The following is a 26,157-nucleotide window of genomic DNA, read 5'->3' as shown; positions in this document are numbered from 1 at the left end:
AGAAAGCGCACCAAGCTTGTAAGCTGCATGGCTCTCAAATTGAAAGTGAAACCTGTATATTCCATAACAGCCTATAAACCTATAACATCTCACACATAAAAGCAGCATAATATCATATAAACACATAAGATTAATCCCCCCTGTTCAATAATCCCCCTAAGGAGATATTAACCCTTGATTCTATACAGATAAAACAAATCACACTGTGACCCTGTCTTCTTGCGTTATCATATATGTATAAAATATCAAACGATCTCACCAGAATGTACGCTGTGGAACAGGAACACGGCCCTTGAAGAGTGACAGATAGTAGCATCGCTTCTGACATGGACTTGATGAAGAAAGCAGGCAGCGAAACTCGTCAACGCTGATTGCCTATGGAGCTGTTAATATGAGTCGGGATGGTTTCGCAGAAAGACTATCCCTGCATCTCTGGACTCTAACTTTCATCCATGCTCTAACTGAGAGGCTGACAGGACTACTTAAAACCCCAGTCCCTTCTTGAAGAGTACTACCCTCCATTAGAGACTACTCCGAAATCTTCTAACACTTCTCTGCCAACCTCCTGTGACGAAAGGCAAAGAATGACTGGGGTTATGAGGAAGTGGGGAAGGTATTTAAACCTTTGGCTGGGGTGACTTTGCCTCCTCCTGGTGGCCAGGTTCAGTATTTCCCACAAGTAAGGAATGCAGCTGTGGACTCTTTGCATATTAAGATGGAAACAGCCACACAATGCAAGCTCTCAATCCAACAAACTGGGAACAAGTGAAGGGTGCACAGGCTTATGTAATCACCCCAGACATATATAAAACACGGAAGGGGACCACACTCTCAGACCGGACCGGGTACACATCCCATGACTCTGCAACATGCTCAGCCCTGGGTGCTCAATGGCACACACAGCAAGCTGTGCTGTCCCCAGGTCTGGGTGCAAGAACCATAGGGAAAATTACAAAACAAATTAATACAACACACAGAGAAAGTCCAGCACTCACTTACAAGTTCTAAGCTAAGATTAAAAGCAAAAATGGAAGGGTTAGCTACCGCATTTGGCCAAATGGGACAAGCCCAGGTACCACGTCAAGGTCCCTTGCAAAAACCTGGGACCCTAAAACAGCCACACAATGCAAGCTCTCAATCCAACAAACTGGGAACAAGTGAAGGGTGCACAGGCTCATGTAATCTTCTGTGTTTTGTAAATGTGCAACCTTCACGAAGAGTGTCTGTTTGCTTTTGGTGGTCTGTATTACATTACAGTTCATTCTGGATGCTGATGAGTGCTGGTTCCTGGATTGGATTTATATTATATTATATTATATATATATATATATATATATATATATATATATATATGTATGTCAACAGTATGTATACATATGTATTAATAAATGTGTATATATGTTTTTAAGTGCATTGGAGCGCTTTGCAGTTAAAGGAACACTCAAATTAGTCAAACTTATTGTAAGGAACATTGGAATGTTAAATATTCATATTTTCATGAAGGGTTAGCACACATGAGAATATGCAATCAGGTTTGCGCAGGAGTTGGGTGTTTTTTTTGCTCCATGGACTCCTATGGAGGAATAATATTTAATTTTCAACTCATAATACAAGCACAACCTGAAGTTCACTTCTAGCGCAGTTAGCGTATGAGCGAAAGCTCAAAATAGCGCTCCACTCGTAATCTGGTCCATTATATTTTACATATAAATCAATTTTTCCATATTTGTGATACTTGGAGTAGGTAAACACTTCAGAGAAATTGTTAAGGACCTATGTAGAGAGAAGAAAGGTGACTGGAGACAAAGAGTTAGGGAACAGACAAGGCATGAGACATACCTCAAAATGATCAGGCTGGGTATTAATACAACATCATTGAAGATTCCTTTTTCAAATATAAGTTTTCTTTTCTCATTCATTCACATAATATTGTATGAGACATCACTGGTGGGTTAGTAACAGATCAACCATTTTGAAGACACAGGTAAGGGAAAAAATACTTAGGTCTGTAGAAATGCCTTAAAGTTCACTATGTGTGGCAAAAGTCATTCAGACCTGAGCTGTCAGTGTATTACAGAGATGATAATCCTTTGGCTATAGTGCATGAAGGGGACATACAGAATGGAAGTAAGAAATACTGAGGATGGAGTGGAAAGAAGAGGACAGAGACAAGGAGCTCAGAATTCAGGAACTCAAATGCAATCTTCTCAGTGTGTAGCTGTTGACTTAGCTTTTGAAAATGCATGGAGCAGAAAAGGTTATAGTGGACAGGCATCCACCGTAAATGTTTTCAGTAATAACAGTGCCCTGCTCCTTTGGCTGAAGAAGGGACTGAACAGCATGCAAGAAAGCCTGAAGTATGAGGAGTGTGAAGAGAGAACTAATGACATGCCCTAAACAGTGTGTGACCATTCATATACAAGTTTATAGCTATTGTGTGTATGATAATGGAAGCCAAATGAAGGGAGGGTGGAATCACAATGTTTTTCTGATATTATTTTTGAGAATTATATAGTGGGTTGGGAAGTGACAGAGCTTGGGTAGATTTAGGGGAGGGACCATTTAATGCAACCATAGGCTAAAGCCACTAATATTTTTGCAGACTAGGAACATCCCTAATTCAAGACCTTCCTAACAAAAAAAACTAGAAAAGTAGCAAACATTTTCATTTCACGACCATATTGCAACCTAAGAAGCTGCCTTTCATACAGGGTTTGTCACACCTGGCCCAGTAGAATAACCCTGCATCCTACAGACCAAAAGGATCCTAAAAATTCTGTTAGGAAACACGTAACCCACCATAGATTTTTTTTTTAGCTGTCTGGCACAGGATGAGATGGTTCAATACTTACACAATGCGACGTTTCTGGGCAGGTCTCATTTTGCAGTAGTCAGTTGGCTCTGGCTTCTTCTTTACATTGCTGGGAAAAAAATACAACAACATGAGATTTCAACCCTTCCATATGTACAATCAGAACCATTAAGAAAAGTAAAACACATAGGCTTTTGGCCTCAGATTCTCTATATATATACATGGAACAAGCATCCTGCATTCTGCACAATGACACAGATTAGATAGACACCTCAAAAGTGGTTAGCCTCATTATGAAGTAATCTGGCTTTTGGAACCAGAACCAAATTTGCCCCATAACAATATCTCTTTTAAATAGTTGAGATAATAGTTTGATTTTGAAATATTGTGAGTAAAAGGACATTTAAGTAAATCCTATAAAATGTTATTGCAGAAATTGATAGTTTAATATTTGAATAAAAAAAAACATTAATATACATGCTTTAAATAATTTTTAGCGTTTTTATATTTAAATTGACATTAAATATTGTATTAGTTCTAAGCCCTCATTATTCATGTCCTATCAAGAAGAGCTACCTGGGAGCCAGGCTCACACAGACGCTGTTCATTACTGTAAACATTGCATCATTTCTGAAGAGCACAGGACTGAGTAATAGAGCCCGCCCTACAGGAAGTCAGTTGTATTTACAAATAACAATTGGTGGTAAGGGGTCCACCAATTGCAACAGAATACACTAATAGCACTCTTAATTCCTGGTACTTCTGAGTAACAATGTTCTAGTGTAGTGTTTGGTGTAACTTATTTCACAGACATAAGTTAAAACGTAACAACATTTATTGGTCAAATTAAAATCTTGGGTGAAAAAATTAAAAACATAAATCCAAGACCATGTCACCTATAATATACTAATAATTGGCCGCTATTGGAGAATCAAAGTTTGGCTACCTGTTTGCCTGGGCTATTGCATTAATACCTTAATCCAATATCGGTATATGCACTGGGGTATATTAAATCAATTCACAATGTTTGTACACCTGTGCTAACATATGATTGGATACGGTTTGGTAATTGCAGTGCATTGCTGCTGTGTCTTTAAAAGTCTAGACAATGTATAAGGCTACATAAAGTCCGCAATGGTTCAGCTCAGGGATTGTAACATTATTAACAGTCAGTAAAAGAAACAGTATACTTATTAGTAACTGCTTGAAAACGTTTGGACTAAGCAGTGGTATCCAAACACTAACACATCAAGTCGCAACATCTGTACCAAGCGACACAATAAGTGTATATGATTCTATGACTGTAATATCAGTTTATACTGCAGCTGCTGTGTACTGACAGCAGGAATATCAGTTCTAATGTAACACAAAGCTAAATAGCTTCTATTCTGAAACATAATTGTAGTAGAACCAATCGATTACAATATATGGCATTAAACAGGGTTAAGCAGTTTGTATAGAGTATACCAAGCAAACGCATTGGTCAACAATTCATGTTCGGTTAACCTGCTGCCCTGTAATTTTATTACAGAAACATAGAATTTGACGGTACATAAGAACCAAAAAGGCCCATCAAGTCTACCCATATTACATGTTACTTTTTCCTTAGGATATAGTATTCGACTGGCCTTACTGGCTGCACTGCTGCATTGTGTACCAAATTTTAAATCATCAATTATTTCACATAGACTCGAGCTATATCTTAGAATAAAACTAGACACTTCTCGTATTCTGCCAAGCAAACATCCGCATTGGCCAACAATAAACAATAGTTATAGCGGGTGACCTTAGTCACAAATAAGGTTAGGTCTTAGATTAATTTAAAACAAATTAGAGAGCCCCACAACTCTCCCTCCCGCCCTTAAAACGTTTTACTGAAGTGGCTTTTTCAAAAGGGTGAGGCGCGCCGGCCTCAGCAGGATTTTATTGGCTGTGAAATCTTGCGAGATCCGCGATTATGACGTCACAAGATATAGACAATCTGAAGCATATCATTCGCATCATAGTTATTTGTATGGTTTCTTTTACCTTATGGGACCATTAAATCCATTTTGAATTTAATGGTGTTATTATTTTTGTTTATTGAAAAGAATCAAGTTAAATCTTATTGGATGGAAGTTTCCGATCTATTATAACTGGAGTTTTTTTTGTCCTGGTTTATTCTGAGAGGAGAGTTTCATATATCTATGCTTGGATTTTTTTTATATATCGTTATGTTGATCTGTAACCATTTCAACATTTGATATACAAAGTATGCATCTGAGTACATAGTTTAGTCACATTAATTCCAACTTTATTTATATGAGTAATCTTTTGTTAAGGACTGTAATCATAATTTCTAGAATTATTGGTCAGATAACATTATGAACTATTAGAATATATTAACACTGTATGGTTTATTAATTGCATATAATGTAATATTGCCATATATCTCATCTGCTGTTTTATATTTATTAGCTTTTGATTGTGATCGTGTTGTCGTGTGTAAAAGAAAGAATTGTGTTAGGTGATGAAAAATGATAAAACGTGATAAAAACTAGTAATTTGTGTTTAAATGGTTTTGTGACATTATCTTCTCATCAAATATAAATTATTAATTAATCGTAGTATACATTAGTGATACTAGCATATTGATGTGTTTACGGTTGTGAATAAATTAAATAAATATTATTTGTTGGAGTGATTCTAATGTTTTATCTTGTGTTTACACTGCTGTGTATAATGTGATTACATATCCAACTAAGTGATACCCCACCATTTGTTTGGGGATTATTGGAAAGGTTAAAAATACTTAATGTGTTCTACTATAGTGATATGTTGATTTAATACACTCAAGCAGTTTAATATTTAGGGATCTGTGTAGTAAAATAATATTTCCAGATATTCTTATGCAATTTATATATTTTCCTAGTAAGTCTATTGGGTTTATCTAATACTCATATTTCTTTTTAGTTTTTTGGCAGAAATAGCCGATGCCCGTTTACAAAATTGAAAAGTAGTTATTGTTTTCATTCAACCCGTGTGGTTGTACAGTGTTAAGCAAATAAATTCATTTGTTTTCTGCTTTTAATAGTTCGTTTTCCAAGTTGCCTCCTCTTATCCTGAGATTTATGTGTTGGAGACCAAAGCATTTTAATTTATTAGTCTTGCATTGATGGATTTGGAGAAAGTGTAATGCTACACTTGTAATTTTTTTATCAGCTTATCGTTTTCAGCATTTTTGATGTTTCTTAAGTGTTCTCCAAGTCTTGTTCGTAGTTTCCTTGTTGTTATACCCACGTATACTAAATTACATTTGCATACTAATGCATATAATACTCCTTCAGTTTGACAGGTAATATATGAATCAATTTTGTGTTCTTTATGGAATCTGTTACTGATCGTGTTGTATTCATATAATAACAAGAGCTACATTCTCTGCATTTATATGACCCTTTGGTGATTGTACTTTTTTCTTTTCTGTTTGAAAATGACTTGGGCTGATCAGTGATTTTAAATTGGTAGATCTTCTATACCCAATATGGATTTTCTCTCCAATAATGTTTTTGATAATTGACTCAGTATGGAGAATGTGTATATGTTCTTGTAGTATATTATTTACCAGTTGAATACATGGATTATATGTTAAAATCAGTTTTGTTTCATTGTCAGGAGTTTTCTTTTTAATTTGTAAAAGTTATTGTCTTTGAGTTTGATTTGCCCTCCATTTTGCCTTTTTAATAGATCTCTTGCTATACCCCCCATCTTGGAGTCTCTTGGTAAGGAGTTCTGCTTTTCTCTTATAAGTTTCATTAACTAAACAGATTCTTTTCAGTCATAGCAATGCGCCAATAGGCGACGCTTTTATGGTACTTGGTGCATGAGCACTTGAAGAATGTAGAATGCTGTTGGTTGCCGTTTCTTTCCTGTAAATATCCATTTAGATTCGACCTTCTTTGTTTTTAATAATCTTGAGGTCTAAAAAGTAGACGTGTGTTTCGTTTCGTTCCGAAGTGAAATTCTGCCAAATTCGGAGATTCGAATCGTTTTGAATTTCCGAATTACCCTAGCAACAAAACTAAACTAATCCAAATGCATTTGTAAAGAATAAATCCGAATTAGTTCGGATTTATTCGTTACATGCGAATGGCCATGGACTAATCACAATTCAGTTTAAAAATTAAATTTATAATCACAATTCAGTATAAAAATTAAATTTAGTGAGATTTAGTGAGATAGAACAGTGAAATAATAATGTTTGTGTAACTTGGAACCATCTAAATCAACATAACACATACCGAACTTATGAATTGAATCCAAAACTAATACATCCGAATTTATTCGAATCCGAATGAAGCCGAAACTAATACATTCAAATGCATCCGAATTCAAATCGATTTGAAACGAAATTCGAAAAAATCTGAATCGGTCCGAAACAAATTTTTCCGCTGCGCACATGTCTACTAAAAAGGAAAGCAGTTCACGATTCATATCCAGAGTTTAATATTGATAGTGTTCTGATTCAGGATTGAAATGAATGTCAGAAATTTTTCTTTGGGCCCCTCCCATAGAAAAAACACAAGTATTTAACTGCCTCTGTTCCAGTTTGATGATTCATACTGGTATACAGAGATTCCACATCCACTGTGCACAGCCGTGGTGTTTCATCTACGGTAACTTTTTCTAGTTGGTTGAGCACCTCCATCGTGTCTCTCAAGTATGATGGCAGGGTGACCACAAATTCCCTTAATCTTTAATCAATCTATTGGCTTGCTTTTTCAGTCAGATTGTTTATTCTGGACACTATGGGTCGGCCAGGTGGATTAGTAATGCTTTTATGAATTTTAGGTATTACATAAATAGTTGCCATTTTTGGATGTTCTACTGTTAAAAAATTGAATTTTTTTGTGTTCATTATTTGGTCTTTAAATGCTTCTTGTATAATTGAGTTATATAATTTCAAATAATCCAGTGTAGGATTAAAAGTGATCTTTTTGCAACAATCTGGATTTAATAATTGCTTTTGGCTTCCCTCATGTACATGTCTATCTAGGGGCCAAATGATAATATTTCTTCCTTTATCGGAGTTGCAAATAATTACATCATTCCAGTTTTTCATTTCTTCAAGTGCTTCTTTTTCTTGTTTAGAAAAATTGTTAGTGGGGCAGTTTGTATACAGATTAGTGATTTCCTCACAGACTATTTTGTTGTAGATTTCTACACAGGAGGCATTATTTATGTTAGGAATATATTTTGATTTATTTTTTAGTTAATCTCTCCAATTATTTGTCTGATTTTGATCATTTTTGGATATGAGTTCTAACATTAATTGTACGGTTTGTAATTCATCCTTTGTCCAGGTACCACTATCGTTATCACATCTGTTATATTGTTTCTTTAACAAGAGAAAAAGCCAATGGCACCACCTTAGGAATATTAGTCAGCTTGAATAAATCTTATTCAGATTGAAGAATCAGATTAATTATATATTTATGTATTGCTGAGAGGTGCTGTGTATTATATAAAGTATTTACAAAAAACAATTGGTGGTAAGGGGTCCACCAATTGCAACAGAATACACTAATAGCACTCTTAATTCCTGATACTTGTGAGTAACTGTTAGGGTTTTTCCCTGTTGTGTTTGCCATGTGCTGCTGGCAGCCATTTTACTCACCTCTCTTCCTGACTTGGTGCATTGTGGGGGATGCTGCTCACTTCCTGCACTTCCTTTTATGGCCAGACTGGTGTGCATCATAAATGTGAGACAGGATGCAGTCTCAGAATTGTGATGTCATCACTTATTATTTAAAGGGCCTCTGTACAGTATGCTTTGCCTTTGCGTTGTCTCAGACCTGTTTGTGAGAGTTCCTGTGTATTACCTGGCTGCCTGACGTCCTTCCTGGTTCCTGATCCCTGGCTTGTTCCTGACTCTGCTGTCTTCCTTGTTCCTGATTCCGGCTCGTCTGACTAATTGATTTGGCTCCTGACTCGGCTCGTCTGACTACCAGCTCTGGTTTTGATTCCTGGCTTGTTATTTGACTTGTGGACTTTTTATTATTTTTTTGCTATTAATAAAGGTGTGATTATTTTTGCACTTCTTGTCTCAGTCTGATTCCTGGCACCCTGACATTACGCAAAGGCCATGAATCCTGATGGTGCTAATAATCCACCTTTACCTGCCATCATTTCCAGGATGGATGTACAGGATCACCGCTTGGATCAATTTGCACTAGCCCTGCAAACCCTGCTGACTCGCACTGCACATTTGGACCAAAGTGTCCCGCAAGTTATGGCTGCTCCTGTTTCTGCTGCTGCACCTATGCCTACCTGGAGCATGTCCGGTTCTGCACCTCTACTCAGCGATATGGAGGCGATCCTATTCAGTGCAGAGGGTTTTTGAACCAGGTGGGCATTTACTTTGAGATGTTACCTCAGGCGTTTCCCTCTGAAAGAGCTAAGGTGGGATTTCTCATCTCGTTACTCTCTGACACAGCTCTTGCCTGGGCTAATCCCTTGTGGAAGACTAATAAACCTGTGATTTCAAATTACTCTGAATTTGTGGCCTAGTTTCGAAGGGTATTTGATGTTCCGGCTCGCTCCTCCTCTGCTGCTAAACGACTCATGTCCATTCAGCAAGGTACAAGATCTGTTGCTCAGTATGCTATTGAGTTCCATACGCTTGCCGCAGAGGTAGGCTGGAACAATGAAGCCCTTGTTGCCGCCTTCTTTCATGGGCTCTCTGATGCGATTAAAGACGAAGTTGCTGCCAGAGATTTACCAGAGGATCTCGAGGCATTGGTGTCTTTTTTTTATCCTAATTGACATCAGAGTCAGAGAGAGGCCCTCTGCGCTTGAGGAAGTCTCCTGTTCCGTTGTCTCCTACGTGTTCGTTCCCACCCATGCCTCCCTCTCCTCCCATGCCTCCTGGTCCTGAGTCACCAGGTACTGCTGAGCCGATGCAGTTGGGATTCACGCGTCTCTGCGCGGCGGAGAGGGCCTTTAGGAGGAGGGAGGGGCTCTGCCTCTTTTGTGGGTTACAGGGCCACCTTTTGAAGTCTTATCCTACACGGCCGGGAAACGCTCACACCTAAGGTCCTGTCGGGGGCAGACCTTGGGTGGTTTATCCTTGTGCCCGGAACCGCTAAAGGAGAAACCTTTGGTCACGGTTGTCCTTTCCTGGGTGGACTCCTCCATAGTCACTCAGGCTCTTGTTGTCTCCGGTGCTGCGGGCTATTTCATTGACAGTGCTTTTGTATCAAAGCACTACATTCCTGTTTTGCCTCGGTCCGTTCCGCTTGCTATTGAGGCTATTGATGGCAGGCCCCTTCAGCCCGCACTCGTTACTCATGAAACTGCTCCATTGTCCATGGCTGTTGGGGCTCTCCATTTTGAAACCCTGGTTTCAAGGTGATAAACTCTCCGCATTTTCCAGTTGTTCTGAGTTATCCTTGGCTCCAAAAGCACAATCCCAGTCTCAACTGGCGCAGGTCAGAAACTTTGTCGTGGTCCCCGCAATGTATTTCCACTTGTCTTCGGAAACCAGTTAAAGTCTTGTGCACTTCTTCGGTATCTCAATTGCCAGAGGAGTACCGAGAGTTCCTAGACGTGTTTGACAAGGTGCATGCCGGTACGTTGCCTCCTCACCGGTCTTACGATTGTGCCATAGACCTGCAACCAGGAGCCATTCCTCCTCGGGGCCGGGTGTACCCTCTGTCTGTTGCAGAGAATTGTGCTATGGAGGAGTATGTTGCTGATGCTCTGTCACGGGGAATCATCCGCAAATCCTGCTCTCCTGCAGGGGCTGGCTTCTTCTTTGTGAAGAAAAAGGGTGGCCAGTTAAGACCATGTATCGATTATAGGGGGTCTTAATCGTCTTACCATTAAGAATGCTTACCCTATTCCGCTCATTACGGAACTCTTTGACCGCCTCAAGGAAGCTACGGTCTTTACTAAACTTGATTTGAGAGGAGCTTACAATCTCGTTAGGATTAAGGAGGGCCACGAATGGAAAACAGCATTTAACACCAGGAGCGGGCATTATGAGTATCTTGTAATGCCCTTTGGCCTATGCAATGCTCCTGCTGTTTTTCAGGAATTTATTAATGATGTCCTACGAGATATCTTGCAACAGTGTGTTGTGGTGTACTTAGATGACATCCTCATACACTCACCCACACTTGAGGCTCATCGTTCTGATGTTACACGGGTTCTTCCGAGACTACATTAGAACGGCCTGTTTTGTAAACTCGAGAAATGTGAGTTCCATCAGACTCAAGTAACCTTCCTAGGTTATGTTATCTCTGTTGCAGGGTTCTCCATGGATCCTGACAAGTTATCTGCAGTGGCCTCGCCCAGTTGGTCTTCGGTCTATTCAACGTTTTTTGGGGTTCGCCAATTACTATAGAAAGTTTATTAAAAACTTTTCTTCCGTGGTCAAACCTATCATAGACATGACCCGTAAAGAGAATGATCCACTCCATTGGTCACCTACTGCCATTAAGGCCTTTGATAGTCTTAAGACTGCCTTTGCTGCCTTTCATTCTTGAGGTCGATGCATCTGAGACTGGAGTAGGTGCCCTCTTGTCTCAACGTCCTACGCCTGACGGTTCCTTGCATCCGTGTGGTTTCTTCTCTAAGAAATTGTCTCCAGCGGAGTGCAATTATGAAATTGGCGACAGGGAATTACTGGCCATAATTTTGGCACTCAAGGAATGGAGGCATCTTCTCGAGGGTACTAGCGTGCCAGTGCTCATTCTTACTGACCACAAGAATTTAACTTATCTATCTGAAGCAAAACGTTTGTCGCCCCGACAGGCTAGGTGGGCGCTATTTTTGTCTCGGTTTAATTATGTGGTCTCCTACCTGCCTGGTAGTAAGAATGTTAGGGCTGATGCCCTCTCTCGACAATTTTTGCCTCTGTCCAAGGAGGAGTCTGTACCTACTCCTGTTATACCTCCTGACCATATTTTGGCTACCATACATACTAATTTGACTTCTCCCTTGGGGGAGGAGATCCTGGCTGCACAAACCAATGCACCTCCTGAGAAACCTAGTGGTAAGTGTTTTGTTCCTGAGAACCTTCGAATTAAACTTTTGCACACTTACCACTATCCTAAAGCCGCAGGTCACCCAGGCAAGAGCCAAATGATTTGGTCTGTCACTCGACAATTCTGGTGGCCAGGTCTTGGTTCTGATATTGCTGCGTATGTTGCCTCCTGCTCAGTTTGTGCACAGAATAAGACTCCTCAACGTCTTCCTGTGGGTCTTCTTCAACCTATTGCTAATGGTGAGCTCCCTTGGACACATCTTTCCATGGACTTCATTGTCGAGCTCCCTGTTTCCAATGGCAATACTGTTATCCTTATGGTGGTTGACCGTTTTTCTAAAATGTCACATTCCATTCCCTTGATGAAGCTGCCTACCGCTCAGGAGCTTGCTTCAATTTTTGCCCGGGATGTCTTCCGTTTACATGGGTTACCCAAGGAGATAGTGTTGGACCGGGGTAGCCAGTTTGTCTCCAGATTTTGGCATTCCTTTTGTGCTCAAATGGGGATCCAGCGGTCCTTCTCCTCGGCATATCACCCTCAATCCAATGGGGCTGCGGAACGGTCTAATCAAGCTCTGGAACAGTTCCTCCGTTGCTATGTCTCAGATCACCACAATAATCGGTCTGAACTGTTACCTTGGGCAGAGTTCGCTCGCAAAAGTGCTATTAATGCTTCCTCCAAGTTATCCCCGTTCATGACGAATTATGGGTTTCAACCATCCATGTTGCCTGATTCATTCATGTCTCAGGGTATTCCGGCTTTGGAGGAGCATCTTCGGCAACTCCGTTCCACGTGGGTGCAGATTCAGGATTGCCTTCATTGTTCTATGCAGCGCCAAAAGTTCCAGGCTGATCGTAGGCGTCTGCCCGCACCTTCCTACCAGGTTGGTGAGAGAGTTTGGCTGTCCTCCCACAACTTGAACCTTCATGTGCCTTCCAATAAATTGGCTCCCCGATATGTTGGTCCTTTTCGAATACTCCGACGGGTTAATCCTGTGGCCTACGCTCTTGACCTTCCTCCTGCTATGCGCATCTCCAACGTTTTTCATGTCTCCCTCTTGAAACCATTGGTTTGTAATCAGTTTACCACTGTGTTGCCTCGTCCCCGTCCTATCTTTATTGACAACCATGAGGAGTATGAGGTCAGCAGCATTATTGACTCTTGTATGTCCAGGGGCCGTGTACAGTATTTGGTTCACTGGAGGGGCTACGGTCCGGAGGAGCGTTCTTGGGTTCCCTCCTCTGATGTTCATGCTCCCGCCCTCCTCCGTGCCTTCCATGCCCGTTTCCCCAATAAGCCTTTTGTCCTCCCGCGGGGGAGGGGTCGTTGAGGGAAGGGTACTGTCAGGGTTTTTCCCTGTTGTGTTTGCCATGTGCTGCTGGCAGCCATTTTACTCACCTCTCTTCCTGACTTGGTGCATTGTGGGGGATGCTGCTCACTTCCTGCACTTCCTTTTATGGCCAGACTGGTGTGCATCATCCATGTGAGGCAGGATGCAGTCTCAGAATTGTGATGTCATCACTTATTATTTAAAGGGCCTCTGTTCAGTATGCTTTGCCTTTGCGTTGTCTCAGACCTGTTTGTGAGAGTTCCTGTGTATTACCTGGCTGCCTGACGTCCTTCCTGGTTCCTGATCCCTGGCTTGTTCCTGACTCTGCTGTTTTCCTTGTTCCTGATTCCGGCTCGTCTGACTATTCGCTTTGGCTCCTGACTCGGCTCGTCTGACTACCAGCTCTGGTTTTGACTCCTGGCTTGTTATTTGACTTGTGGACTTTTTATTATTTTTTGCTATTAATAAAGGTGTGATTATTTTTGCAGTTCTCGTCTCAGTCTGATTCCTGGCACCCTGACAGTAACAATGTGCTAGTGTAGTGTTTGGTGTAACTTATTCCACAGACATAAGTTAAAACGTAACAATATTTATTGGTTAAATTAAAAACATAATTTATGCTTACCTGATAAATTCCTTTCTTCTGTTGTGTGATCAGTCCACGGGTCATCATTACTTCTGGGATATAACTCCTCCCCAACAGGAAATGCAAGAGGATTCACCCAGCAGAGCTGCATATAGCTCCTCCCCTCTACGTCAGTCCCAGTCATTCGACCAAGAATCAACGAGAAAGGAGTAACCAAGGGTGAAGTGGTGACTGGAGTATAATTTAAAAAATATTTACCTGCCTTAAAACAGGGCGGGCCGTGGACTGATCACACAACAGAAGAAAGGAATTTATCAGGTAAGCATAAATTATGTTTTCTTCTGTTATGTGTGATCAGTCCACGGGTCATCATTACTTCTGGGATACCAATACCAAAGCAAAAGGACACGGATGACGGGAGGGATAGGCAGGCTCATTATACAGAAGGAACCACTGCCTGAAGAACCTTTCTCCCAAAAATAGCCTCCGAAGAAGCAAAAGTGTCAAATTTGTAAAATTTGGAAAAAGTATGAAGCGAAGACCAAGTTGCAGCCTTGCAAATCTGTTCAACAGAGGCCTCATTCTTAAAGGCCCAAGTGGAAGCCACAGCTCTAGTGGAGTGGGCTGTAATTCTTTCAGGAGGCTGCTGTCCAGCAGTCTCATAGGCTAAACGTATTATGCTACGAAGCCAAAAAGAGAGAGAGGTAGCAGAAGCTTTTTGACCTCTCCTCTGTCCAGAATAAACGACAAACAGGGAAGAAGTTTGGCGAAAATCTTTAGTTGCCTGCAAGTAGAACTTGAGGGCACGAACTACATCCAGATTGTGTAGAAGACGTTCCTTCTTTGAAGAAGGATTTGGACACAAGGATGGAACAACAATCTCTTGATTGATATTCCTGTTAGTGACTACCTTAGGTAAGAACCCAGGTTTAGTACGCAGAACTACCTTGTCTGAGTGAAAAATCAGATAAGGAGAATCACAATGTAAGGCTGATAACTCAGAGACTCTTCGAGCCGAGGAAATAGCCATTAAAAACAGAACTTTCCAAGATAACAATTTTATATCAATGGAATGAAGGGGTTCAAACGGAACACCTTGTAAAACGTTAAGAACTAAGTTTAAACTCCATGGCGGAGCAACAGCTTTAAACACAGGCTTGATCCTAGCTAAAGCCTGACAAAAAGCCTGGACGTCTGGATTTTCTGACAGACGCCTGTGTAACAAGATGGACAGAGCTGAAATCTGTCCCTTTAATGAACTAGCTGATAAACCCTTTTCTAAACCTTCTTGTAGAAAAGACAATATCCTAGCGATCCTAACCTTACTCCAGGAGTAACCTTTGGATTCGCACCAGTATAGGTATTTACGCCATATTTTATGGTAAATCCTTCTGGTAACAGGCTTCCTAGCCTGTATCAGGGTATCAATAACCGACTCAGAAAAACCACGTTTTGATAAAATCAAGCGTTCAATTTCCAAGCAGTCATCTTCAGAGAAGTTAGATTTTGATGTTTGAATGGACCCTGTATCAGAAGGTCCTGTCTTAGAGGTAGAGACCAAGGCGGACAGGATGACATGTCCACTAGATCTGCATACCAAGTCCTGCGTGGCCATGCAGGCGCTATTAGAATCACTGATGCTCTCTCCTGTTTGATTTTGGCAATCAATCGAGGAAGCAGCGGGAAGGGTGGAAACACATAAGCCATCCCGAAGTTCCAAGGTGCTGTCAAAGCATCTATCAGAACCGCTCCCGGATCCCTGGATCTGGACCCGTAGTGAGGAAGTTTGGCGTTCTGGCGAGACGCCATGAGATCTATCTCTGGTTTGCCCCAACGTCGAAGTATTTGGGCAAAGACCTCCGGATGAAGTTCCCACTCCCCCGGATGAAAGGTCTGGCGACTCAAGAAATCCGCCTCCCAGTTCTCCACTCCCGGGATGTGGATTGCTGACAGGTGGCAAGAGTGAGACTCTGCCCAGCGAATTATCTTTGATACTTCCATCATTGCTAGGGAGCTTCTTGTCCCTCCCTGATGGTTGATGTAAGCTACAGTCGTGATGTTGTCCGACTGAAACCTGATGAACCCCCGAGTTGTTAATTGGGGCCAAGCCAGAAGGGCATTGAGAACTGCTCTCAATTCCAGAATGTTTATTGGAAGGAGACTCTCCTCCTGATTCCATAGTCCCTGAGCCTTCAGAGAATTCCAGACAGCGCCCCAACCTAGTAGGCTGGCGTCTGTTGTTACAATTGTCCAGTCTGGCCTGCTGAATGGCATCCCCCTGGACAGGTGTGGCCGATAAAGCCACCATAGAAGAGAATTTCTGGTCTCTTGATTCAGATTCAGAGTAGGGGACAAATCTGAGTAATCCCCATTCCACTGACTTAGCATGCACAATTGCAGCGGTCTGAGGTGTAGGCGTGCAAAAGGTACTATGTCCATTGCCGCTACCATTAAGCCGATCACCTCCATGCATTGAGCTACTGACGGGTGTTGAATGGAATGAAGGACACGGCATGCATTTTGAAGCTTTGTTAACCTGTCTTCTGTCAGGTAAATCTTCATTTCTACAGAATCTATAAGAGTCCCCAAGAATGGAACTCTTGTGAGAGGAAAAAGAGAACTCTTCTTTTCGTTCACTTTCCATCCATGCGACCTTAGAAATGCCAGAACTAACTCTGTATGAGACTTGGCAGTCTGAAAGCTTGAAGCTTGTATTAGAATGTCGTCTAGGTACGGAGCTACCGAAATCCCTCGCGGTCTTAGTACCGCCAGAAGGGCACCCAGAACCTTTGTGAAGATTCTTGGAGCCGTAGCCAATCCGAATGGAAGAGCTACAAACTGGTAGTGCCTGTCTAAGAAGGCAAACCTTAGATACCGGTGATGATCTTTGTGGATCGGTATGTGAAGGTAAGCATCTTTTAAATCCACTGTGGTCATGTACTGACCCTTTTGGATCATGGGTAAGATTGTCCGAATAGTTTCCATTTTGAAGGATGGAACTCTTAGGAATTTGTTTAGAATCTTTAAATCTAAGATTGGCCTGAAAGTTCCCTCTTTTTTGGGAACCACAAACAGGTTTGAGTAGAACCCTTGTCCTTGTTCCGACCGCGGAACCGGATGGATCACTCCCATTAATAACAGATCTTGTACACAGCGTAGAAACGCCTCTTTCTTTATCTGGTTTGTTGACAACCTTGACAGATGAAATCTCCCTCCTGGGGGAGATAATTTGAAGTCTAGAAGGTATCCCTGAGATATGATCTCTAGTGCCCAGGGATCCTGAACATCTCTTGCCCAGGCCTGGGCGAAGAGAGAAAGTCTGCCCCCCACTAGATCCGGTCCCGGATCGGGGGCTTTCGATTCATGCTGTCTTTGGGGCAGCAGCAGGTTTCCTGGACTGCTTGCTCTTGTTCCAGGACTGGTTAGGCTTCCAGCCTTGCCTGTAACGAGCAACAGCTCCCTCCTGTTTTGGTGCAGTGGAGGTTGATGCTGCTCCTGTTTTGAAATTCCGAAAGGGACGAAAATTAGACTGTCTAGCCTTAGCTTTGGCTTTGTCTTGAGGTAGGGCGTGGCCCTTACCTCCTGTAATGTCAGCGATAATTTCTTTCAAACCGGGCCCAAATAAAGACTGCCCCTTGAAAGGTATATTAAGTAATTTGGACTTAGAAGTAACATCGGCTGACCAGGATTTTAGCCACAGCGCCCTACGTGCCTGTATGGCGAATCCTGAGTTCTTAGCCGTAAGTTTGGTTAAATGTACTACGGCCTCCGAAATGAAAGAATTAGCTAGTTTAAGGACTCTAAGCCTGTCCGTAATGTCGTCTAGCGTAGATGAACTAAGGTTCTCTTACAGAGACTCAATCCAAAATGCTGCCGCAGCCGTAATCGGCGCGATACATGCAAGGGGTTGCAATATAAAACCTTGTTGAACAAACATTTTCTTAAGGTAACCCTCTAATTTTTTATCCATTGGATCTGAAAAAGCACAGCTATCCTCCACCGGGATAGTGGTACGCTTAGCTAAAGTAGAAACTGCTCCCTCCACCTTAGGGACCGTTTGCCATAAGTCCCGAGTGGTGGCGTCTATTGGAAACATCTTTCTAAATATTGGAGGGGGTGAGAACGGCACACCGGGTCTATCCCACTCCTTAGTAACAATTTCAGTTAGTCTCTTAGGTATAGGAAAAACGTCAGTACTCGCCGGTACCGCAAAGTATTTATCCAACCTACACAGTTTCTCTGGTATTGCAACGGTGTTACAATCATTAAGAGCTGCTAAGACCTCCCCTAGTAATACACGGAGGTTTTCCAATTTAAATTTAAAATTTGAAATATCTGAATCCAATCTGTTTGGATCAGAACCGTCACCCACAGAATGAAGCTCTCCGTCCTCATGCTCTGCGAGCTGTGACGCAGTATCAGACATGGCCCTAGTATTGTCAGCGCACTCTGTTCTCACCCCAGAGTGATCACGCTTGCCTCTTAGTTCTGGTAATTTAGACAAAACTTCAGTCATAACAGTAGCCATATCTTGTAATGTTATCTGTAATGGCCGCCCAGATGTACTAGGCGCCATAATATCACGCACCTCCCGGGCGGGAGATGCAGGTACTGCCGCGTGAGGCGAGTTAGTCGGCATAACTCTCCCCTCGCTGTTTGGTGAAATTTGTTCACATTGTACAGATTGACTTTTATTTAAAGTAGCATCAATACAGTTAGTACATAAATTTCTATTGGGCTCCACCTTGGCATTGGAACAAATGACACAGATATCTTCCTCTGAGTCAGACATGTTTAACACACTAGCAAAAAAACTTACAACTTGGTTATAATCTTTTTTAGCAAAAACGTACTGTGCCTCAAAGAGGTACTAAACGATTAAATGACAGTTGAAATAATGAACTGAAAAACAGTTATAGCATCAAACTTTAAAACAACACAACTTTTAGCAAAGGTTTGTTCCCATTAGTAAAATAACAATAATTAAATTTGACATAAAAAATACAAAGCAACGATTTTATTCACAGTCACTATAAGAATTCTCACAGCTCTGCTGAGAGAATTTACCTCCCTTCAAAGAAGTTTGAAGACCCCTGAGATCTGTCAGAGATGAACCGGATCATGCAGAAAATATAAAAGTAACTGACTGGAATTTTTTGATGCGTAGCAAAGAGCGCCAAAAACGGCCCCTCCCTCTCCCACACAGCAGTGAAGAGAAACGAAACTGTCACAAATAAAAGCAAAAAAGGCTGCCAAGTGGAAAATAATGCCCAAATATTTATTCACACAGTACCTCAGCAATGTAAACGATTCTACATTCCAGCAAAAACGTTTAACATGATAAATAGTTATTAAAAGGATTAGTGACCTTTAACAGAGTAGTTCCGGTGAAATACCATCCCCAGAATACTGAAGTGTATACATACATGTCATTTTAACGGTATGGCAGGATTTTCTCATCAATTCCATTCAGAAAATAAAAACTGCTACATACCTCAATGCAGATTCATCTGCCCGCTGTCCCCTGATCTGAAGCCTTTACCTCCCTCAGATGGCCGAGAACAGCAATATGATCTTAACAACTCCGGTTAAAATCATAGTAAAAAACTCTGGCAGATTCTTCCTCAAACTCTGCCAGAGAAGTAATAACACGCTCCGGTGCTATTGTAAAATAACAAACTTTTGATTGAAGTCATAAAAACTAAGTATAATCACCATAGTCCTCTCACACATCCTATCTAGTCGTTGGGTGCAAGAGAATGACTGGGACTGACGTAGAGGGGAGGAGCTATATGCAGCTCTGCTGGGTGAATCCTCTTGCATTTCCTGTTGGGGAGGAGTTATATCCCAGAAGTAATGATGACCCGTGGACTGATCACACATAACAGAAGAAATCTTGGGTTAAAAAATAAAAAAAAAACATAAATCCAAGACCATGTCATCTATAATATACAGTGTTAATATATTCTAATAGTTCAAGTTCATAATGTTATCTGACCAATAATTCTAGAAATTATAATGATGACAGTCCGTAACAAAAGATGACTCACAAATAAAGTTGGAATTAATGTGACTAAACTATGTACCCAGAAGCATACTTCGTATATCAAATGTTAAAAATGGTCACAGATCAATATAAAGATATATCAAAAATATCCAAGCATAGATATATGAAACTATCCTCTCAGAATAAACCAGGACAATAAAATTCCAGTTATAATATAATGAAAACTGCCATCCAATAAGATTTAACTTGATTCTTTTCCCATAAGATAAAAGAAACAATACAAATAGCTATGATGCTAATGATATGTCTCCGATTGACTATATCTCGTGACGTCATAATCACGGAACGTCATAATCACGGATCTCGCAAGTTTTCACAGCCAATAAAATCCCGCTGAGGCCGGCGTGCCTCACCGTTTTGAAAAAGCTCTCTAATTTGTTTTAAATTAATCTAAGCTTATCCTAACCTTATTTGTGACTAAGGTCACCCGCTATAACTACTGTTTATTGTTGTCCAATGCGGATGTTTACTTGGCAGAATACGAGAAGTGTCTAGTTTAAGCCTAAAATATAGCTTGAGTCTATGTGGAATAATAAAAATTACAGGGCAGCAGTTTAACCGAACATCGGGGGCAGTTTAACCGAACATGAATTGTTGACCAATGCGTTTGCTTGGTATACTCTATGCAAACTGCTTAACCCTGTTTAATGCCATATATTGTAATCGCTTGGTTCTACTAAAATTATATTGCAGACAAGAAGCTATTTAGCTTCGTGTTACATTAGAACTTATATTCCTGCTGTCAGTACACAGCAGCAGCAGTATAAACTGATATTACAGTCATAGAATCATATACACTTATTGTGTCGCTTGATTCAAATGTTGCGACTTGATGTGTAAATGTTTGGATACCACTGCTTAGTCCAAACGTTTTCAAGCAGTTACTAATAAGTATATTGTTTCTTTTACTGACTGTTAATAATGTTACAATCCCTGAGCTGAACCATTGCGGACTTTATGTAGCCTTATACATTGTCTAGACTTTTAAAGACACAGCAGCAATGCACTGCAATTACCAAACCGTATCCAATCATATGTTAGCACAGGTGTACAAACATTGTGAATTGATTTAATATACCCCAGTGCATATACCGATATTGGATTAAGATATTAATGCAATAGCCCAGGCAAACAGGCAGCCAAACTTTTATTCTCCAACAGCGGCCAATTATTAGTATATTATAGGTAACATGGTCTTGGATTTATATTTTTTATTTTTTCACCCAAGATTTTAATTTGACCAATATTTGTTGTTACGTTTTAACTTATGTCTGTGGAATAAGTTACACCAAACACTAGACTAACACATTGTTACTCACAATTACCAGGAATTAAAGGGCCACTGTAAGTAAATATTTTCTATGCCTATTACTAACTAACTACCCCAAATACGCTTTTTATCAATAGCATTTCATTAACATATCTCTACCGTATATCAGAAATCTTGTCTGCAAATTTAATTGTTTTCCAAACCCACTCCGTGGGTATCCTTTGCTCTGTACCAATCCGTTTACTATACCTAGGTTTCAAAATGGCGCTTTAAACACAATTTCATTGGTTTAAGTATTTTGAACACACAGTGCTGAAAATAGTGGGCAGGATAATGTGACATCATCGGGGAATAAAAGATATAACCGTTATGAAACTTTGTTTTGGAGAAAATATAGGTCAGTAGGTTTTAATTAATGTTTATTAACTTTAATATGTTAGTTGTTTGGCTTAAAAATTATAACAGAAAGTAATCCTTTAAGAGTGCTATTAGTATATTCTGTTGCAATTCGTGGACCCCTTACCACCAATTGTTTTTTGTAAATACTTAAAGGGACATGAAACCCAAAATTTTTCTTTCATGACAGAGAATACAATTTTAAACAACTTTCCAATTTACTTCTATTATTTAATTTGCTTCCTTCTCTTGTTATCATTTGCTGAAGGTTTATCTAGGCACGCTCAGGAGCAGTAGAGAATCTAGGTTCTAGCTGTTGATTGGTGGCAGTATATATATATATATATATATATATATATATATATATATATATATACTAACAGTTCTAGGAGATCCGCACTCACTCAAATACATAAGTAGCAGCCGCCCGGGGGGCATCTAAAGCAGACATGAAGATACAAAAAAGAGACGCACTCGCCGGGTCTTAATCCAAAGTGTGTTTAATACACCAAGTGGAACAGTGACGTTTCGGGGTAACTAGCCCCGTCCTCAGACCATAACAAATATGTACATAAGAAGCAAACATTTAAAGCCTTACCCTCCACCAAGATTCTCTACCGGAAGTGACCATAGCGTTCCTCATGCGCCAATGCGAATGATCGGGGGTGGTCATGGCAACCGGTAAACTATACTCACTAACTGACACTGGACTCCAGAATGTACGGACCCGCCCATCTGCACTCGCAGTGCCAAAGGTAGCCGTAAGCGCCAGAGCTGGTTACAATTCAGATGCACTATCTTTAAAATAAGGAGCAACATATTAAATACAATGTAGTGGCACAATCAAAAACAATTTTGTAATATACACAGTATCCAATGTGATTGAGACCTAACCCTAATACAAGTTATAATGGGCTATAGTATAAGGCTATAATAGGTTACATTGTTAATAGCGGTATTCTATCCCAAGTGTATGATATTGAATAGCAAAATAATAAACTAAAAATCCATTATTAAATGAGGGACAAAAAATCATAAGAAACAGTGCCAATCTAAGTTTACATTCAACCCGTTTGGCGTAAGTGTGTTGAGGGTATAAATCCATCTGGATTCTTTTTGTAGCAATAGTTTGGCCCTGTCCCCCCCTCTATTAGGTCTCGGGACATGATCTATTATAACATAACGTAAATTGGATACCGCATGGCCAGCCATCGCAAAGTGCCTAGCAACCGGTTGATCGGACTGACCTTTCTCAATTGCCGATCTGATCGCTGTGCGATGGTTGGCCATGCGTGTCCGCAGGTCATCAATGGTCTTGCCTACGTAATATAAACCACATGGACAGTGGATTAAGTAAACAACATATTCAGTGGTGCATGTAACACGGTGTCTAATGAAGAATTTCTTATTTGTGTGTGGGTGTACAAAAAACTTTGTGGCCCTAAGGCCATTACATGTAGTACAACCCAAACATTTGAAACAGCCCGGTTTTGGCTGATTCAACCATGTTTGTTTCTTGTAGCAGTCAATGGGATCCACTTTGACCAGAGTATCACGTATGGATCTAGATCTTTTGTAACAGACTCTCGGTGGTCCTGTGTTGGTAAATGGTAAGGTATGATCCGACTGCACAATGTCCCAGTCTTTCTTCAGTACAGCGGAAAGATTCTGTTTATCCACTGTGTATGTTGTTACATATGTCATCCGTTCAGTGTCCGCTGTTCTGGTGTTTGGCTGTAGCGCTTCCTCTTGCGATAGATCCCAGAATTTTTTCAGGCATTTATTTAAATGCTGTTCACTATATCCCCGTTGGAGAAATCTTTTCTTCATTTCCAACAATTGTTGTTTTGTATATACAGGGTCGCTGTTGTTTCGGACGACTCTTTTAAACTGAGAAACCGGCAATGCCTTCTTCAGTGCCGGTGGGTGACAGCTAGTAGCCTGTAATAAAGAGTTTCTGTCTGTTGGTTTACGGAAGAGTGTGGTTGACAACTGATGAAGAAGGCATTGCCGGTTTCTCAGTTTAAAAGATGGGCGGGTCCGTACATTCCGGAGTCCAGTGTCAGTTAGTGAGTATAGTTTACCGGTTGCCATGACCACCCCCGATCATGCGCATTGGCGCATGAGGAACGCTATGGTCACTTCCGGTAGAGAATCTTGGTGGAGGGTAAGGCTTTAAATGTTTGCTTCTTATGTACATATTTGTTATGGTCTGAGGACGGGGCTAGTTACCCCGAAACGTCACTGTTCCACTTGGTGTATTAAACACACTTTGGATTAAGACCCGGCGAGTGCGTCTCTTTTTTGTATCTATATATATATATATATATATATATATATTGATTGTGATTGGCTCATCCATGTGTTCAGTTAGAAACCAGTAGTGCATTGCTGCTCCTTCAACAAAGATACCAAGAGAATGAAACAGATTAGATAATAGAAGTAAATTAGAAAGTTGTTTAAAATTGTATTCTCTATCTGACTCATGAAAGAAAAGTTTTGGGTTTCATGTACCTTTAATATAATACACAGCACCTCTCAGCAATACATAAATATATATTCAATCATCTGAATAAGATTTATTCAAGCTGACTAATATTCCTATGGTGGTGCCATTGGCTTTTCCCCTCCTAAACAGGAAGTCAGTTGTGTCTGTCATCCTTTTAAAACAAAGAGCATACATATAATAAAAGTGTCCTGCAAAAAATAACACATAAAAAGTATTGTTAACAGATACTTAGTGGTCGGCTTCTGTCAATAACAAAGCCGCGCACAGTGTTTACGTTTACAGGACATCTCAGTCATGTGACCATCACTCTTTGACTACATTGGCTGCGTTCGGCAAACGGTAAGACCCAGCGCCAGTTAAATCGTATGAACGATGACGTGGTGCTGGGGTTTTGGGAGCGTTAAGAAATGCTCCCAAGCCACGTCATAGTGAGTTGAGACGCTCAGACGCTTACTCGTCTCACTCCCAGCACTATCAGCATGCTGGAAAAGCTGGGAGTGACGTCATCTGAGCGTTTAGCGAACATCCACCACCTCGCTTGGAAGCGTTCCCCGAACGCACCAAGAGAGTGCTGGGTTCACTGGAGGCGCTTGCCAAACGTAACCATTGAAGCACAGCGGTGTATAATGCTTATGCGACTACTACAAACAAGACTGTGCATGAGACTGGGAGCAAGGCTGCATAATGATTATGCAAAGGGCTCATTAACTCATGCACTATTGGCTTAAGTCAAACTATGCCACACCCTGATTTGGAGGAGGTTGGCTTGAGCTCTGCAAGAGTATGAAGAATTTCAAGTAAGGATTTTTCCTTAAAGGGACAGTCAACACCAAAAATGTTATTGTTTAAAAAGATAGATAATCCCTTTATTAACCATTCCCCAGTTTTGCATAACTAACACTGTTATATTAATACACTTTTTACCTCTGTAACTACTTGTATCTAAGCCTCTGCAGACTGTCCCATTTTCTCAGTTCTTTTGACAGACTTGCATTTTAGCCAATCAATGCTGACTCATAAATAACTACACAATGTTATCTATATGACACACTTGAACGCTCTCTAGCTGTGAAAAACTGTCAAAATGCACTGAGATAAGAGGCAGCCTTCAAGAGCTTATAAATTAGCAAATAAGCCTACCAAGGCTTTTAACAAAGAATACCAAGAGAACAACACAAATTTGATGATAAAAGTAAATCGGAAAGTTGTTTAAAATTACATGCCCTATGAAGGGGGGGGGGGCATGTCTGGGCAGCATTCATGGAAGGACACAACTCCTAGAGCTCCTGTTGAGATATTAATAATCCACTGATTATTGAGCTCACAGCATATCATCCAAGCCCAAAATTTACAAGTAAAGAGGATATATACTTTAACGACCTACTCACGGTCGCCTTTGCTGTATTTATGATTTCAGGACTAAGGATTGGACCGTTGTAGCCTGAGGCGGCGGCTTCACAAACAGCAGCAGCACCCCCCCCCCCTCCGGTTTGATCAGATGTTGACAACTAACAATAGTTACACCTTACAAGAGAAAAAGACAGTGTTTATTTTGGAGCAAAAATTACTCTACACGAGAGGATCAAGATGGCGCTGACTACAAGAGAAGAAGAACTCCTCACACTAATAGAGGATAACTTCTTGAGTATGGAACGGCTACTGACTGCAGCGTTCGTGATCACGTTCCCAGCAGAAATACTTGTAGACCCGATTGGGGAACTACACTTACATGGTGGTGAAGAAATAAAAACTGAGTTAGAGACGCTCCCTGAAATGGAGGACAATACCCTTATAGCCCTGCCGGATGGCGAGCCGAGTTACAGAATCTCGGACCTAACAGAAGACCTAGCGGGCTCCTATACAGTGACAGAGTTTCCTCAAGTTGTTCAACCTTCTCTGTTACTCAAGCATCCAAATTCAGTGGGACGTTTCAACCTACTACCACAGCACCTGCGTTTTTTTGATTATACAATTATACACAGCACCTGCGTTTTTTTGGCTATACAATGTTCCAAAATTTAATGTACTCTATGCGGTGAGGCATATGACTTCAAACATACTAGTAGCGCTCCACACTCACATGTGTTGGAAATGCTGAAAACTGGAGTCGGCTAGTTAACTATTTTTAAGTCGATTACTATTTAGTATAGAGGGAACTCAT

The 26,157-nt window shown here is 40.8% G+C and overlaps 1 protein-coding gene across 2 annotated transcripts in view; it reads right to left on the bottom strand.

The window, feature by feature from the left end:
- Positions 1-26,157, bottom strand: part of SLX9 (SLX9 ribosome biogenesis factor) — a 449,304-nt gene that overhangs the window by 75,953 nt on the left and 347,194 nt on the right. For both annotated transcript variants that reach the window (XM_053698771.1, XM_053698770.1), the window contains exon 5: positions 2,853-2,921. In XM_053698771.1, coding sequence (XP_053554746.1) covers positions 2,853-2,921 — 69 coding nt within the window. The remainder of the gene's footprint in view (positions 1-2,852; positions 2,922-26,157) is intronic.

Source organism: Bombina bombina, chromosome 1 (assembly GCF_027579735.1).
Source record: "Bombina bombina isolate aBomBom1 chromosome 1, aBomBom1.pri, whole genome shotgun sequence".
Lineage (NCBI taxonomy): Eukaryota > Metazoa > Chordata > Amphibia > Anura > Bombinatoridae > Bombina > Bombina bombina.
Note: the sequence above shows the minus strand (reverse complement) of the source record. Positions and strands in the feature narration are given on the sequence as shown.